This window comes from Labeo rohita, chromosome 16 (genome assembly GCF_022985175.1).
Source record: "Labeo rohita strain BAU-BD-2019 chromosome 16, IGBB_LRoh.1.0, whole genome shotgun sequence".
Taxonomy (NCBI): domain Eukaryota; kingdom Metazoa; phylum Chordata; class Actinopteri; order Cypriniformes; family Cyprinidae; genus Labeo; species Labeo rohita.
Window position 1 is genome coordinate 5,077,524 of NC_066884.1, and position 18,369 is coordinate 5,095,892.

The 18,369-nt window shown below is 33.6% G+C and overlaps 1 protein-coding gene across 1 annotated transcript; it reads left to right on the forward strand.

Annotated features, from left to right (window-relative positions):
* The first annotated feature begins 291 nt into the window (after positions 1-291).
* Positions 292-18,344, forward strand: mios (missing oocyte, meiosis regulator, homolog (Drosophila)). Its single transcript, XM_051130829.1, has 11 exons — positions 292-807; positions 2,341-3,677; positions 4,664-4,762; positions 4,904-5,158; positions 9,042-9,211; positions 12,270-12,335; positions 12,413-12,571; positions 13,292-13,444; positions 14,390-14,594; positions 14,690-14,819; positions 17,263-18,344. The coding sequence occupies exons 2-11, from the start codon at positions 2,372-2,374 to the stop codon at positions 17,351-17,353; spliced, it is 2,634 nt and encodes an 877-aa protein (XP_050986786.1). The 5' UTR covers positions 292-807; positions 2,341-2,371; the 3' UTR covers positions 17,354-18,344.
* Positions 18,345-18,369: the final 25 nt, after the last annotated feature.

Below are 18,369 nucleotides of genomic sequence, written 5' to 3' on the forward strand. Positions count from 1 at the left end.
AAATAGAATATACAATTATATATATACAATTACAAGATAAATAGATATAATATATAGATATTATATATCAAAATATATAATATTTATTAATGCCTAAAGATGTCTAGCTTTTTAAAATGCTTAAAAAATAATGTTAAATTATTTTAACATTGAAATAATAACTTTTCATGAATAAACCTTTGTTTCGGCTGTAGAGGGCAGTGTTTTCAAATCAAAACTTAAGAGCTCTCATCACATTAGAAATGATCAAGAAAAAAGTTTAAATTATGAGATAGAAGTCATAATTAATAAATACAAAGGTGAAATTATGACAGAAAGTACAATTCTAAAATAAAAGGTCAAAATTATGACAAAAAGTCATAATTATGATATAAGAATGTGAAATGATGACATTAAAAGTCACAATTATGAGATAAAAAGTAACGACATACAAAATTACCACATAAAATTCGACTTTTCATGTCATAATGGCCTTTTAGATTTTTTACGTCATAATTATGATTTAAAAGCATGGATTCTAAGGTGTGGCGAAAATGTACTTTCATACTAATCTGTATTTGAACACGTTTATGTATCATCTTATGTATTTACCCGAAGACTTGACTGTTTGGACAGAGGATATTATTAGGTTTAGCTCTTCCACTGTATTAATTTAATCCTCGTTCATCTCTACTCGTCGATGTCTGTTAGATTCATTAGACGAGTGGGACTTTTATTTTGTAAGTTTCTGTCACGTTGTGTTTACTACCTGTACTGCTTCCGACTTCACGCTACCCAAACAAACTTCAGCATGTTTGCACGTCAAATGTGAGTTTACATTTATGAAACGCTTATGAACACAGCTGTTATTTTTTATATTTTAAAGCATGGATTATTCTGTGTCTTCATATAGTGACTGACGTCTGTCATTACCTTTTTCCAGTTTAGAAAAGGCTGATGTGGTTAGTTTAGCTATAGCTGACCGGCTAACTCACTGTTATTAAAAATCCAATTTTCACTCTTTACTTCGTTATCAAAAAGCAGTTTTATTTTTTTCTTCAGTTATTTAATATTTACATCTTAACACGAAGTGATAATCATGAGGAGATCTTATTAATAATTTTGCTTAATTTAATGTTTATTTCAACACATTAAACACATTATTAGATTTTCTCTTAACTTTGGTAAAGTCTTGGTAACATTTGTTTTTATTACCTTTAATTGTGTGTGCAACTTTAATGTTCAACTTTAATCCTTTGAAGTATGAATTATGAAATCATAAACGGAAACAAATTCTTTGTCTGTTTGTGTGTGCGCAACACACATACAAGAATATTGCACAAGTAACAGTAATAAAAATAGTAAAATAATGCATTTTAAAAATTTGTTTACAGTAACATTATTAATATTATAGTAGTATTTAATTCATTATTTATTATGTAACCAAAAGTCATATAATAAATCTTAATACATAATTATTTTATTACTATCAATTATTATTAATAATATTAATATTTATTAATTATTAAAACAATACCAGTTGTATTAATAATATAGTTTTAGTAATATTATTGTATTAATAATATTATATATATAGTAGAATTTTTTCAGGTTTCTTTGATGAATAGAAAGTTCAGAAGAACAGCATTTATCTGAAATAGAAATCTTTTGTAACATTATAAATGTCTTTGTCATCAATTTTAAAGTCTGTTTAAAGTATCCTTGCTAAATAAAAGTATTAAAAAAAAAAAAAAAATACACTGACTCAAAGTGTTTGAATGGTATAGTGCATAATGTTACAAAAGTTTTTTTTTTTTTATTTCAGATAAATGTTAATTTTTGGATCCTTTTATTCATTAAATAATCTAAAAAAAATAATATACTTAAGTGTTTTAAAAATTGGTAATAATAATAATAATTAAAAATGTTTTTCTGAACAGCAAATCAGCATATTAGAATGATTTCTGAAGGATCATGTGACACTGAAGACTGGAGTAATTATACTGAAAATTCAGCTTTAATCACAGGAATAAATTACATTGTAATAGATATTTCAATAGAAAACAGTTATTTTAAATTTAAAAAAAAAATCATAATATTACTGTTTTAAAACATTTTAAACAATTACATTTTTAAAAAATATTAAAATAGAAAGCAGTTATTTTAAATAGTAAAAATATTTCACAATATTACTGCTTTTGCTGTATTTTGGATCAAATAAATGCAGGCTTGGTGAGCAGAAGAGAATTCGTTTAAAAAAACATAAAAAATCTCACTGTTCAAGAACTTTTGACTGGCAGTGTTTGTCTGTAAATATATTAACATTACTGCTATATAAATAATATTTTTTATCATTCGCAGGTATCTGCACTGACGAAACCACTGTCCTGCCATGTCGAGCGGCTATAAACCAGATATCCTGTGGTCTCCCCATCACGCAGACCGATATGTGATCTGCGACACTGAACTCAGTCTGTATCGGATCGGACCTGCAGGAAGCTCAGAAACCAAAGCCGGCGCCCTTCCGCTATCCGAGGAGACGGCAGCCACGCTGCTGGCCATCAACTCCGACACCCCGTATATGAAATGCGTGGCCTGGTATCCCAAACATGAGCCGGAGTGTTTGCTGGCTGTGGGACAGGCCAACGGCCGAGTCGTCCTGACCACTCTGGGACAGAGCCACAACTCGAAATGCAAGGAGCTGGTGGGTAAAGAGTTTGTACCTAAACATGCTCGACAATGCAATACACTTGCATGGAACCCGGTGGACAGTAACTGGCTTGCGGCTGGTTTGGATAAACATCGGGCTGATTTTTCCGTTCTCATATGGGATATAAGTAGTAAGTTTTCTCCCGAAGCCGTCCCAGCTGAGAAGGTTCGACTATCTGGAGATGTGGATTCCGGATTGGTGGTGACCAAACCGCTCTACGAGCTCGGACAAAACGATGCATGTCTTTCTCTTTGCTGGCTCCCTCGTGATCATCAAAAGTTGCTACTGGCCGGCATGCACCGAAATTTAGCCATCTTTGACCTGCGAAACACCAGCCAGAAGACGTTTGTGAACACCAAAGCAATCCAGGGCGTCACAGTGGACCCTCACTTTCAAGATCGTGTTGCTTCCTTCTTCGAAGGCCAGGTGGCTATCTGGGACTTGCGCAAATTCGAAAAACCAGTCTTTACTTTAACCGAGCAGCCTAAACCTTTAACTAAAGTGGCATGGTGTCCCACTCGCATGGGCCTACTGGCCACGCTCACGCGGGACAGCAACATCATCCGGCTGTACGACATGCAGCACACGCCCATGCCGTTCGGCGACGAGGTTGAGCCCACCATCATCGAGCGCAGCGTTCAGCCCTGCAGCGAGAGCATCATCAGCAGCTTTGCCTGGCATCCGTCCGCCCAGAACCGCATGGTGGTGGTGTCGCCCAACCGGGTCATGAACGACTTCACGGTCTTCGAGCGCATATCGTTGGCTTGGAGCTCCACCACGTCGCTGATGTGGGCGTGCGGGCGGCACCTGTACGAATGCGCGGAGGATGCCGGTCAGGGGGCGGCTGCTGCTGAAAAGGACATCGCCACTAAGATGAGGGAGCGAGCGCAGTCGCGGTATGGCCACGACACCGTCCAGGTGTGGCGGAACCACGTGCTGGCCGGAGGAGACGACCCGCAGCTGAGGTCGCTCTGGTACACACTCCATTATATCCTTTACTGCAGCGCTGGGGCATTACAGGGGATGTTTGAACTTTTCAAAGCATATTATGTCAAAGTTATTGTTAAATGTTTACCTAAAAGCCAAAGTATCTCTTGTTGTTTCAACATTGTGTTATTTATTTATTTATTTTTTAACAGTAGTAGTAGTAGTAGTAATAAACACATTTATAATATTCATTTTAGATTATTATTTACATATTATAATAATAATTAAACATGAATTAATAATTATGGTTTATTTGATTATCTGACATTTGATTACATATAATAATACAATAATAATTACTGTTAATAATACAATTAATAAATAATTACTTTTATAATACATACCTTTATTGTTGTTATTATTATTATTATATAATTAATTTATCATATGTTTATATATATAAATGTGTGTAAAATAACAGTAGTAGTAAAAGTAATAAATGCATTTATAATACTAATTTTAGATTATTGTTTACATATAATAATAATAATAATAATAATAAATTAATAAGAATTTAAAATTAATTAATAATTATGGTTTATTTGATTATCTGACTTTTGATTACGTATAATAATACATTATACAAATAATTACTTTTATATTAGATTATTATTTATAATATTATTATTTTATTACTTAAAAAATTAAAAAATACACACACATACATTTATATATGTGTAAATATGACATAAAAAAGGCTTAAAATATTAAAATTGCTGAAGGTTTTAGATACGTTTTTTATTTTTTTGTAATTATACTGTTATTTCACTTCCAAAAGCTAAGCAGAATGCATTGTCTAATGAGGCGATCAGTTCTTCCTCAGAAACACTCATATTTTATAAACATCATTAAATGTAGATGCACGGTTTTTAAGAATTTTTTATTTGTGAATCCCTGGAGTGATTGGACTATTCTTGCTGTCGTATTCTTGTTCATATGGTCTTGTTCTATTTGATTTGATGTCTGTATTTCCTATGCAAGTTTTACTTATGAAACAGTACACTGAAAATGTGGAACAGAAGCAACAGAGCAATAAACAGTCACTCATCTACTCAGGCATCAAAAACATCGTCAAGTCCAGCTCTGGTAAGTGTAAACGGCACAATATTCAATCACATTTTCTCTGAACATAATGATGATTGAGCAAAACATTAGGAGTGTTTCTCACAGACATGTGTTAAATGCCTCAGGCCGTTTAAAGAAATGTCTCTGTCTTTCTCATCTCAGGCACAACAGAGACACGGCGCTGCTGGTCGGGTTCAGACAGGCAGACTGATGTACCGCGGTACCACAGCGAGGAGCGCAGTCTGGCCCTGCAGCTCTGTGGCTGGATCAGTCGAGGGCCCGATATTGATGTGGAGCCCTTCCTGAAGTCTCTGGAGCAGGAGGGCGAGTGGGAGAGAGCGGCTGCTGTCGCCCTCTTTAACCTGGACATCCGACGGGCCATTCAGATTCTTAACAAAGGGGCTTCAGCAGAGAAAGGTAAAGGACTGGACTGGAGGAATATATTCCAGCCAGTGACATTGACTGTAACCCTATATATGCACAATAAGTTCAGACCACTCATTTGAGAACCGACTTGGCCGACAGCTGTTAATGTTAGTATAATCTGTAATGTTAATAGAAAGATTTCCATTCTAGACTACGCACTAAAAAGGAAAAAAGAAATAAAAGAAAATGTAAATATTAGCATTGTATTTATAAATGTGCTATAAAATAATTTTATTTTTATTTAATACTCTTTAATTTTAAAATATAGCAGTATTATCACACTTTAGACATTATTTGCATAATAAATAAAAGTATTATTATTAATTATTAATACGTATTATAATTATGTATTATTAACATTATTAATTATTAGTTATAGTTATATTTAATAGGTCACACTATGTGCAGTGTAAGCACCAAATCAAATGTGACACTGGATCACAAAACCAGTCATAAGGGTCATTTTTTCAAGATTGAGATTTATGCATCATATGAAAGCTGGATAAATAAGCTTTTCATTGATGTGTAGGACAATATTTGGCCAAGATACAACTATTTAAAAATCAGGAATCTGAGGGTGCAAAAAAATCCAAATATTGAGAAATTAAATTTAAAGTTCTTCAAATAATGTTCTTAACAATGTATATGACTGATCAAAAATTAAGTTTTCATACATTTACAGTAGGAATTTTACAAAATATCTCCATGGAACATGATCTTTACTTAATTTCCTAATGATTTTTGCCATAAAGGAACTATCAATAATTTTGACCCATACAATGTATTTTGCTACAAATAAACCCCAGCGGCTTAAGAATGGTTTCGTGGTCCAGGGTCACAAATTTCCAGGATTTTTTGTGTTTTTTTTTTTTTTTTTAAAGAGGTCTCTTCTGCTCACCAAGCCTGTATTTATTTGATCCAAAATATAGCAAAAACAGATACATTTTAAAATATATTTACTGTTTAAAATAACTGTTTTCTATTTGAGTATGTTTTAAAATGTAATTTATTCCTGTGATTTCAAAGCTGAATTTTTTTGCATCGTTATTCCAGTCACATGATCCTTCAGAAATCATTCTAATATTCTGATTTGCTGCTCAAAAAATATATATTATTATTATGATGTTGAAAACATCTGAGTAGAATTGCTGAACTTTACATCAAATAAATGCAGGATTGGTGAGCAGGAAAAACATTTGACTGGTAGTGTATATATGCTTCTCCTAGGCTTCAAAAAGACCTAGTTTTATTTATTTGGGTAGAAATGTTACCTGGACACATATGATGACCAGTATTATAAATTAGGGCTGTCAAACGATTAATCACGATTAATCGCATTCAAAATAAAAGTTTGAGTTTGCCTAATATATGTGTGTGTACTGTGTGTAATTATTATGTATATATAAATACACACAAATTAATGTGTATATTTAAGAGAAATGTTATTTATGTACAAAATATTTTTATTAATATATAATATAAATTCTATAAAAAATATAATAAATACATATACTTGTAAATACTTCTTAAATATATACATGAATGTGCTTGTATTTATGTATACATAATAATTACACACAGTACACACACATATATTAGGCAAACTCAAATTAATCTAATTAATTGTTTGACAGCTCTATTATAAATATGTGCTATTTTGCTTGTTTTTACACCGATCTGTCATTTCACAAGCATTAAAATATAAGGCACAGGAAAAATAATGCATAACCAGACACAGTAAGAGTATACTGTTTAAATTGTGTAAAGTAAGCCTTAATATCTCTTTAAAATTAGTAGGGACTCTAGTATGTAAACTGATGCTGTCTGAGCAATTTTGAATTGATTTTTTTCATACAGTATAGAGAGAGATCTTCGTTTTCCCCCAGAGGATTTACAGGAAGTCCTGTCCTCGTCTGTGTGCTTGGTTGTTCGTTGGTTGAGGGTTGGCAATTCATTAGAATGACTGTGTGAAATCCAGGCTTGTCAGCTGCCTGTGTGCAATCAAAAGTGTTTCTTATATACTAAAAGACAAAAACCTGGCTTACATTACACAATGATAACTGTTTAATATTAAATGCCCTAAAGCCGCAGATGCATACGACATATGGGACCATTTGCTTATTATTCATAATTGCCTGTTGTTTGGGTTTTAAGCATAATTTATTTTGCCTCTGAGGTTTTTGAAAACAGATTATAAAAAGGTGTGTGTTTTTTTTACACCTACCACCACAAGGCTTTTTGTCTTTGCAGTATGTTTTGTTTGGACTCGTCCAAATGGCATATGATGTTTGTTTTTCCTTAGAACACAAAAGGAGAATTTCACAGAATGTCCACACGGTTCTTTTGCATGCAGTGAAAGCATATATTGACCAGTGGGCTGAAAAGCAGTCCATACAGGGCTCTACGCATACTTTTCTTTTTAAGAGCACTTGTGCTTCTAACTTAGAAAATTTAGGAGCACAGTCAAAATTTTAGGAGCACCTTCTAATCAATAAGCAGAAAATCTGATCAAAGATTAGCATGTGCATTACGAGGTGATATTTGACTCCTTAAAGTGATTGACAGGGGAATTTTGTTTTTACCTTTATAATGGCATGTAATCTTTTATGTCAGATTTTTTAAAAAATTATATATTTTTAAGCTTTTTAAAAATTTCTAATTAGAACAACAGAATAACAAGTAGAATAAGTTACCAATCAAATGAAATAAGTATTAACAATTAATTTGTCCTACAAAGGTGGCACAGAAAAACACAAAAGTGGCTTGTAGGTGTATTTCATGTCTAATGAGGCTCACAGGTGGCAATCAAATTCATAAATTCAAGTTGAGATTAATTTTTTAAATATAAAATTTTGAATACAAAAATATTAAACGATTTAAGTAACAGAAAAGATACTTTTAAAATGAAACTAAATCTGCCAGTAGGTGGCTGCAAGTCACTGATTTAATTACTGAATCATTCATTCATTTGATTCGTTTGAACGGCTGATTCATTCAGGAATTAAGCAAGTGACTGTCTTTATAAATGGGAAATTGAATCATTGACTCACTAGATTCGTTTAAATACGCATGTTCATTCATAAACAAAACACTGTGTGTGTTTGAATGTGACTTGTTTCCGACTATTTTTGATGACTAAATAGAGCGAAATCATGCAATAGTGTTATAGTCAGACACTGTAAGTCACTTAATATTAACTTCTTGTTTATTTAACTGTTGTATTAAATCAATATCTCATTTACAAACTCCCTTAAAATAATTAAAAGCTGTCACTCATATTAGTTTGTGATCTCACAAAGTAACACGTAACATTTTAATTATAATTCGCTAAAATGAACAAAATGACTCGAAAAAAAGATTCGTTCATTTTGCTGAACGAGACTCAAAAGTCAGAGTCGGTAAAATGATTCCCATCACTACTACGAATCATGTCTAAGTTTATCGTCTGTTTACTCTGGCTCAAAAAGGTAGAGTATGGTGAAAAACTCAATATCTCATTTACAAACTCCCTTAAAAATCATTAAAAGCTGTCAGTCATCTTAGTTTGTGATCTCACAAAGTTTCATTATAATCATCAAAGCTCTCTACACTGCACAATGAAGCACTTTGTTTATGAGAGGATTGGTGAGATATGCCTGTGAAACGTTACTCAACGTTGCAAAAACACATAAAATCCTTTGAAGCTCCCCTCAGCGCAAACACAAATATGCTGATCGGGTCAGTCGCACATGGTGCTCTTAAAATATTTTTCATGGTCGCACTGTACAGCCCTGCCATCTTGAATACTGACAATTTTCAGCAAACGATTGCTTAAATACCTAGTGCACAATTATTTTAAATGACATTTTGGTTGTTTGCTTTATGTTTTGATCAGGTGATCTGAACCTGAACGTGGTGGCCATGGCTCTGTCGGGCTACACTGATGAAAAAAACTCCCTGTGGAGAGAGATGTGCAGCTCTCTCAGACTCCAGCTGAAGAAACCGTACCTGTGTATCATGTTTGCCTTCCTCACCAGTGAACCTGGTGCCTATGATGCTGTCTTGGTATGTTAACGGAGAAGTCCACTTCCAGAACAACAATTTACAATGTACTCACCCCCTTGTCATCCAAGATGTTCATGTCTTTCTGTCTTTAGTCATAAAGAAATTATGGTTTTTGAGGAAAACATTTCAGGACTTTTTTTTTTTTTTTTCTCCATATAATGGACTTCATTGGTGCCCAATTTTGAACTTCCAAAATGTAGTTTAAATGCAGCTTCAAAGGGCTCTAAACGATCCCAGCCGAGGAAGAAGGGTCTTGTCTAGCGAAAAGATCGGCAGTGTTGGGAAGGTTACTTTGGAAATGTAATAGGTTACAGATTACAAGTTACTTGATTTAAAATGTAATAAGTAGTGTAACTTTTCAATTATTTCATAAAAGTAATGTAACTTATTACTTTTAATTACTCTTTGATTAGTTTTCTAAATTTCTAATATTTTCAACTGTTAATCATTTTGAAACATTTAAACCAGGCAGAGTTAATCTTACAGCAGCACCAAACACTGATTTCTGTCAGACTATCAAAATCCTTCATCACTTGAATTAAGATTATAATAAGTAAGGGATAACATACATCTTTATTTTGTGATAACAACCGGCTACATTATCAACAACATTATCCCACTTATTACACAGCTGCTTGATAGATTATTTAGATGTTTCGTGTCAAAATAATTAGACACGATACACTGATCTGAGTTGAAATATTTGAACGCAAAGCTTCCATGAAGAAATCAGTTGCTAGCAAACGACAAGTTCAAACTAGATATTTTAGGGATGCAGTGCAGTCATACCACTTTTCTTACACAACATTTCATCACATAAATAATTAAGGAAGTAGTGCTAGTTTGTTAGTTATCTTATAATCCATTACAGTGTACAAAAAAATAAATGGCAGCATCTGCGTTTGTATGAAACAACAGAGCGAGTCCACGATACCAGGATGACAGAATTAAGAAATTGGCCACATAAAACTGAATTAAGATTTAATATTCTATTAGCTAACCAAACACAAAGCTTCCGCCAAGAAAAATTATCAAGCATGTAGCACTGACTTAAGTTGCCCCGAATGAGTCTGAGTTATAAGCTTCTACCAGTTATTATTGGGGAGTAACCTACCTTGGAATGTCATGACTGACCAATCAGAATCAAGCATTCCACAGAACCGTGTAATAATTTAATTTAAAGCACAGCCACCGCAAATTCAGCATTTTTTTTTTTTTTTACTTTTTTTTTGGGCTTTTTATGCCTTTTATTGTGATAGGACAGTAGAGAGATGACAGGAAAGAGCTGGGAGGAGAGAGGGGAGCGGGATCAGCAAAGGACCTTGAGACAGGAATCGAACTCGGCTCACCGTGAGCGCAGTTGCACTATATGTCATAACAAGATCATAACATAAATAACATCATAACAAGAAATAGTTTAATAGCTATGATACTGGGTTTTAAATCAAATGTTTGCATAGTTATGACAGAAAACACTAGCATCTAACAATGCCTTGGAAAAAACAATCTTAAAAAAAGTTTATGCATACACCCAAATAGGAATTAAACAGTTATCGAATAAGCATGTGTCCTATTCTGTGTCCTAAACTCCTGAAACATTGGTGTCTCATTTTAGAGCAGTCAATGCAATTTACGAAAGAAGTCAATTAAATCTGGGGGTGGGTGTGTGGAAAAATTGTAATGTAATCCCCTTTGTAATCACTGGCATTTTTCAAAAGTAACTGTAATTTAATTACACATTTTTTCTCAGTAACTGTAACTAATTACAATTACATTTATTTTGTAATTAAATTACGTAATTCCGTTACATGTAACTATTACTCCCCAACACTAAAGATCGGTCATTTGTTTTAGAAAAATTAAAAATTGGTATACATTTTAAGCACAAAAGCTTGTGTAGCACAGGCTCTGGGATGCGCGTCCACGATGCTACGAATTAGTGATGGGTCATTCTTGAACAATTCGTTCATTTTGAACGAATCTTTAATGTGACTCGGGAAGAACGAGTCGTCTCAGGGAGTGATTCGTTCAGTCACGCATGTGCAACATCCTATTAGGTTCTGTACTGGAATTAGTTCACCTGTTTCGAGTCTTCGGGTTTTTCGAGACGTTCGTTCATCTTATGGGGCTGTCATGTGATGAACGAACGATTCAAACCCAAAAAGAGGTGAGGTGAGCTAATCATATACTAAAGACCCAGGTAAACAATGAATTAATCTTTTCTGTTTCTTATAGCGTTAGAGTTTAATCTTGTTTGTAGTGTGATCAATGTTTGTGTAAGCAGTAGATGTGTTCGAAAAGTAACACGTAACATTTTAATTATATTTTGCTAGAATGAACGAAATGGCTCGAAAAAAGATTTGTTCATTTTGCTAAAAGAGACTGATGAGTCGGTAAAATGATCCGAACTTCCCATCACTACTATGAATCACGTATAAGTTCATCGTGTCTTTATTCCGGCTCAAAAAGGTAGAGTATGGTGAAAAACTCCAACTTATTTTCTCCTACAACTTCAGAATCATTAGAAATCGTTGTACCTTTTTGTTTGTAAACAGCATTTGACTTATTTGCACTTTCCGCATGACCTTTCGATGTGATTCAGTAGTACTTAGTGTCGTGAATGCACATCCCAGAGCCTGTGGTACACAAGCTTTTGTGCTTAAAAAGTATGCACATTTTTATTTTCCAAAAAAATTGATTGATTGTTTCACTAGATAAGACCCTTCTTCCTCGGCTGGGATCGATTTAGACCCCTTTGAAACAGCGTTTAAACTGCATTTTGGAAGTACAAAATCGGGGCACCAATGAAAAATCCTGAAATGCTTTCCTCAAAAACCATAATTTCTTCACGACTGAAGACAGAAAGACAACATCTTGGATGACAAGGGGGGTGAGTAAATTATTTGTGAATTTTTGTTCTGGAAGTGGAGTTCTCCTTTGATAAAACCTACTGTGGTTAAATGAACACTCAGTGTTGCACTGAATTTAAAATATGCTGTTGTATTTACTGAATATCCAGGTTAGTTCTTTAATAAAAAGTGTGTTCTCTGTTTTCTAGTATGAGAGTCGTGTGGCTGTCAGGGACAGGGTGGCCTTTGCATGTATGTTTCTAAATGACGCTCAGGTAAGACCCGCTCACCCCTGAGTTTATCCAAGTGTTTGATGTGCAATATATAACACTGTCATTTTTTCTTCTTTAAGTTGCCTCGTTATATAGACAAGCTGACCAATGAGATGAAGGAGGCTGGTAATCTCGAGGGCATCCTGCTGACAGGACTGACGAAAGATGGAGTAGATCTTATGGAGAGTTATGTAGACCGAACCGGAGACGTGCAGACGGCCAGTTTCTGCATGCTTAAAGTAAGTGAATGTTCAGAAACAGAAAAGTGCATGATACAAGACAGTTACATAAGAGGATGTATGGGGTCGGTTCAGTTGATGTTGTTAAAAGGAGTCTCTTCTGCTCACCAAGGCTGCATTTATTTGACCAAACATACAGTAAAAACTGTAAAATTGTGAAATATTATTGCAGTTTAAAATAACTGTTTTCTATTTTAATATGTTTTAAAATGTAATTTATTTCTGCGATACACAGCTGAATTTTTTATCATCATTACTCCAGTCTTCAGATCACATGATCCTTCAAAAATCATTCTTTTAATACTAATTTTCTGCACAAAATACGTTTCTTATTATTATTGTTGAAAACAGTTGTTCTGCTTAATATATTTGTAAAAACATGAAACAAATTAAGATGTTCATAATTGTAATGTAAATATTGTACATTTACATTTACTTTTATGCATTTAGCAGACACTTTTATCAAAGCAGTTTACAAAAGAGGAGTAAAAGCCATTTTTAATAAAGCCAACATATGTACGTAATATACAATGGCAGGTTTATTAGACAACTAGATTAGAAAGCAAGCTAGAAGAGAGTTGAAATGCTCAGAAGGAAAAAGAAGAGTGACTGTGTGTTGTTAAACCAGGAAAACTGATGTGGATTGAGGTCCACTTCACAGTTTCTAGATTAAATGGGTTAAATGCTGATTTATGTGGGGTTTTTTTTTTGTGGTGGCAGGGCTCCCCAGGAGAGGTGCTGAAGGACCCTCGGGTGCAGTGCTGGATCGAGAACTATCGCAACCTTTTGGACGCCTGGAGGTTTTGGCATAAACGGGCTGAATTTGACATTCATAGGAGCAAATTGGATCCCAGCTCAAAACCACTTGCACAGGTTAGAATCAAGTTATTGTTTTTATTTCTTTCTGCAAATTTCTATAATTTTAAATAATTAAAAAACCTTAAAATAAGGTATAGTTTACTATTTTTGTTAGCATACTTATTTTCTTTTTTTTATATTATTTTATTTTATTTTATTTAATAACAGTGAAATGTATAATTTTTAAGTTTAAATAATTTATCATTTATAAGGTATAATTTATCATTTTTGGTAGCTACTTTCTGATTTATTATTTTTTTTTTAATAACAGTAAAATTGTGAAAGTATATGTTGATTATAAATATAAACGATAAAAATATATATAATAAATGAAAATGTGTATGTATATTTTTTTAATATTACAAATGCTGTAAATATATACAAATACTGTAAAAATATTGTATATTAATTTAAAAAAAATTATTAAATATTAAATAATATATATTAAAAAATATTTAGCTGTGCATCCCTAGCTTGGCTATTTATACCTTTATATATCATGAATTAATATAATTATTGGTAGCATACTTAATCTTGCATTTTGTCTGTATGTTGGCTATCTCTACTTTTCTTATTTTATTTCATTTTAAATGTTATATATATTATATATTAACTAAATATTATAAATAATGTTATAAAATATAATCATTTACACTATATATATATATATATATATATATATACACACTTAATTGTTCCAATTTTTCTATTATTAGATAAAATTCTTGATTGGAAAAGGCTATTTTCATTAAACATTGTAGTGATTTATAGTATGGTTTATAATATTGTTTATTTAGCGGTGTATCCCTAGCTTTGATATTTAGTTAATATATATCATAAATCAATATAATTCTTTTTACCATACCTAATCTTACATTTGGTTTTTATGTTGGCTGATTATTGCTATTATTTTTCTTATTTATTCTGATTCTTTATATGTCTATGTTATGTTCTGTGCAGGTGTTTGTGAGCTGTAACTTCTGTGGAAAGTCTATATCATACAGCTGCTCAGCGATGCCACATCAGGGCCGTGGATTCAGTCAGTACGGGGTCAGTGGCTCACCCACCAAGTCAAAGGTCACCAGTTGCCCTGGCTGTCGTAAACCACTTCCACGCTGTGCCCTCTGCTTAATGAACATGGGCACCCCTGTGTCCAGCTGCCCAGGTAACAGAGGATCCTTTAAAGTTCTTCTTGATATACGATACCATAATGTAAACGTGTTCAGTTGACTGTGAGACTCCTCTCATCCATCTTACCAGGCACAGGAAAAGCAGATGAGAAAGCCGATCTCACACGAGACAAGAAACTCGCACAGTTCAATAACTGGTTCACCTGGTGCCACAACTGCCGACACGGTGGTCACGCGGGTCACATGCTCAGCTGGTTTAGGTAAGAGTCATATTCACCCATACTGTGGGATTTATTTAATGACCTTTTAAATACAAATACACTATCATTCAAAGGTTTGGGTTTTTTAAAAGATGTAAATACTTTCATCAGGGTTCGTACAAGGTGCCTAAAGTGTTTGAAGTACTTGAATTTGACTTTTTGAAATTTAAGGCCTGGAAAGCCCTTGAAAATAGCAGTATTTCTAAAGAGGAACTTGAAAAGTGCTTGAATTATTGAAAGAAAATGTATCTATGAAATAAGTGTTTGAGTGTTCAATAAGCACATCTTTTCACGCAGTTCAAAAGAGATCATACCTTTTTTACTTATTTCAGTTAATGCAAGTAGTAGTACTGACAGTGTCATGTAAACATAGCTGAAGACACAAAAAGAGAAACAGATGAACCAAATCAATTGAGTCACTTATGCTGGAACCGCTCCTAATGATTCAAACTTGAGATCTCGATCATTCAAGTGATTCACTAGCAAAAACCAGATCAAAAAGCCATTCATTTTTCAATTTCAACACGCTTGTAACGGATTTAAAAAGCATGTAGAGATGGAGGAAACTGAGCTTTTTTCAAAACTCAGAATCAGTTAAACCATTGTGTCACAAAATGATTCACTATTTTGCAGTTTAGATCGGAATCATTTGATTCAGATGAGGACTTTGGACCGTGTATCGCTAATCATTTGATTTAGATCATAACAGGTTTGTGAATCATTTCACAAATCAAAAGATTTAAATCAAATGATTCGCGATTTACGATTTGAAGTCCTGATCAAAATCAAATGATATGTGATGTGCAAAATTCCAATCTAGGTCAAATGATTCGTGATCCGCGTTTTGAGTCCTGATCTGAAATTATGTTTTGCGAATCATTATTCAGATCGGAACGTCACAGCGTGTATCGCGAATCATTTAAATTTGGATCGGAACAGGTTTGTGAATCATTTTGCGAATTGACTGATTAAATCAAATGATTCACGATACATGATTTGAAGTCTCGATCAAAATCAAATTATTTTCGATGTGCATTTTCTTAACCTGAAATGATGGTTTGTAAATCATTTATTCAGATCGAAACGTCAGAGCTTGTATTGCGAATCATTTGATTTAGATCGTAACAGGTTTGTGAATCATTTTGCGAATTGAATGATTCAAATCAAATGATTCGCAATACATGATTTGAAGCCCCAGTTGAAATCAAATGATTCATGATACACATTTTCTGGTCTGAAATGACGGTTTGCGAATCATTTATTTAGATTATTTAGAACTTCAACGCACGACTCGCAAATCATTTTATTCAGATCAGGACTTCGGAGCGATTTTGCAAATCTTTTTTTCAGATTTTTTTTTCTTAAACAGTCAAAAATATCAAACCATTAAGGCAAAACAGTTATAAAAACAAAACAAAGAAAAAAGTACACACATGCAAATCCCTTAAGAAAACGTATGGTTTTACTGTAGTAAAAGTATAGTATACTTCGTAATACTTTAGTAGTAATACTTTGCATGTGCTTTATTTTTCCCATATTTATTAGTATATTTTATTTATCTATTTCTCTGTTTTTAGGAGTTTGAAATAAAAGACAGTCCTTGGAAATAAAAAAAAAAAATAGTGGTTGAAAAGTCCTTGAAATTCCAAGAATTTCATTTTACAGTATCTGTACGAACTCTGTTTTATTCAACAAGCATGCTTTAAATTGATCAAAAGTGGCTGTAAAGACATTTATGTTAAAAAAGATTTCTATGTTAAATAGATAACATATTATGCAAACGTATTAGGCTAAATATTAGTTTCTTGAGCAGCATGAACGATCATGTGACATAGGGCTGCACGATTAATCGCACAATGTCGTGAGGCGCGTTTAGTCAATGAAGCCGGTACTTTGATTAGTAGTAAAGCTCCATCACGTGCGTTCAGTACACAGAGCAAGTAATACACAGAGCCGTAAAGCACTTCCAAGCTACGCCAAATTGCGCGCAAAATCGAACTCGATTTTGCGCGCGATTTGGCGTAGCTTGTCAGTGCCTTACGGCTCTGTGTATTACTTGCCGCTCCAGCTGAACGCACGTGATGGAGCTTTACTGCTAATCAACGTACCAGCTTCATTGACTAAAAGCGCCTCACGACATTGTGCGATTAATCGTGCAGCCCTAATGTGACACTGAAGACAGGAGTAATGATGCTGAAAATTCAGCTTTGCATCACATGAATAAATTACATTTTAAAATATATTCAAATAGAAAACAGTTTTTTTAAATGGTAATAATGTTTCATAATATTACTGTTTTTACTGCTTTTTGATCAAATAAATGCAGCCATGGTGAGCATAAGAGACGTCTTTCTAAAAACATTTCGAACTCCAAACTTTTGAACTGTAGTTTATAGTATCAAACATAACATTTTAAGTGCAACTACATTGTCTTTTCTTACAGAGACCACAGTGAGTGTCCCGTGTCGGCCTGCACTTGTAAATGCATGCAGCTGGACACCACAGGCAACCTGGTGCCTTCTGATAGTGTATAAAGGCCTTTCTGCCTTTGTTTCCCAACTTAAATCTCATACATTACTACAAACCAGCTACCAACATTAGTACTGTAAGTGATGACGGCAGCGTTCTCACAGTTTCAGAAGTTAAAGACGAGCATATGTGTCTTTTCTGAAGCAATCTGCACACCTCACTGGTATTAAAGTTGACGACAGGTGCTCTATTGTCACAGGAACTAAAGCGGTTAGATTGTTAGGATTGTGTTACCCATGATTAACTCACCCACCCACGGACAAATGTGTTTCCTGAGACGTTCGACCTTCTCAAGAATGTCTGACCTATGCATTTGTTGTTTCTATGAATAAAAGTATTTCAGTCTCAACTTTAGAAACAGGGAAAGAGAGATTACAATAATTTCAACCTAAGGAATGTTTTGTTTATATCCTAGAAAGTGCTTTCACACAGTCCATATTACTACTTCCACTACTTGTCTTTGAGTTTAGCAGTTCATATTGTTTTATTATTCTGTATTTATTGCATATTACTCCACAATGAACCTCAGTCAGCTGTTTAATACAGGTCAAATCAACTATTCAGTTTGTTTTAAAAATTGCTTTTAACAAATAACAGTGATTTGTGCAGATTTTTGTTGTTTAATATTGGTAGGTTTAACATTAGTTGCAGTTTTGGATCCAAAGGTAATGCTGTTTTGTAGTGCTTACCATAATTTATTGCACAATCAATGCAACAACTTAACATCCTAACTATTTAAATGATTGTGTCTTTATATTTTGAAAAGCAAAAAAATTCCATTGAGGACTAATGTTATTAAAACACTTTTTGAAGGAATTTTGAATGCATTGTTTTCTTTATACAACCCAAATAATGAGACATATTGTTTGCTTCAATGAGAGTAATACAGATTTTCAGTTTGATGAACCATGACAAAGACATGCAAGAGCAGAAATTAAGAGAGAAACTGTTCAGTTCAAGTTTCAACTCTTTACTTACTACAAAATAGTGCATGTTTGAGTCATAGTTCACCCAGGAAAGT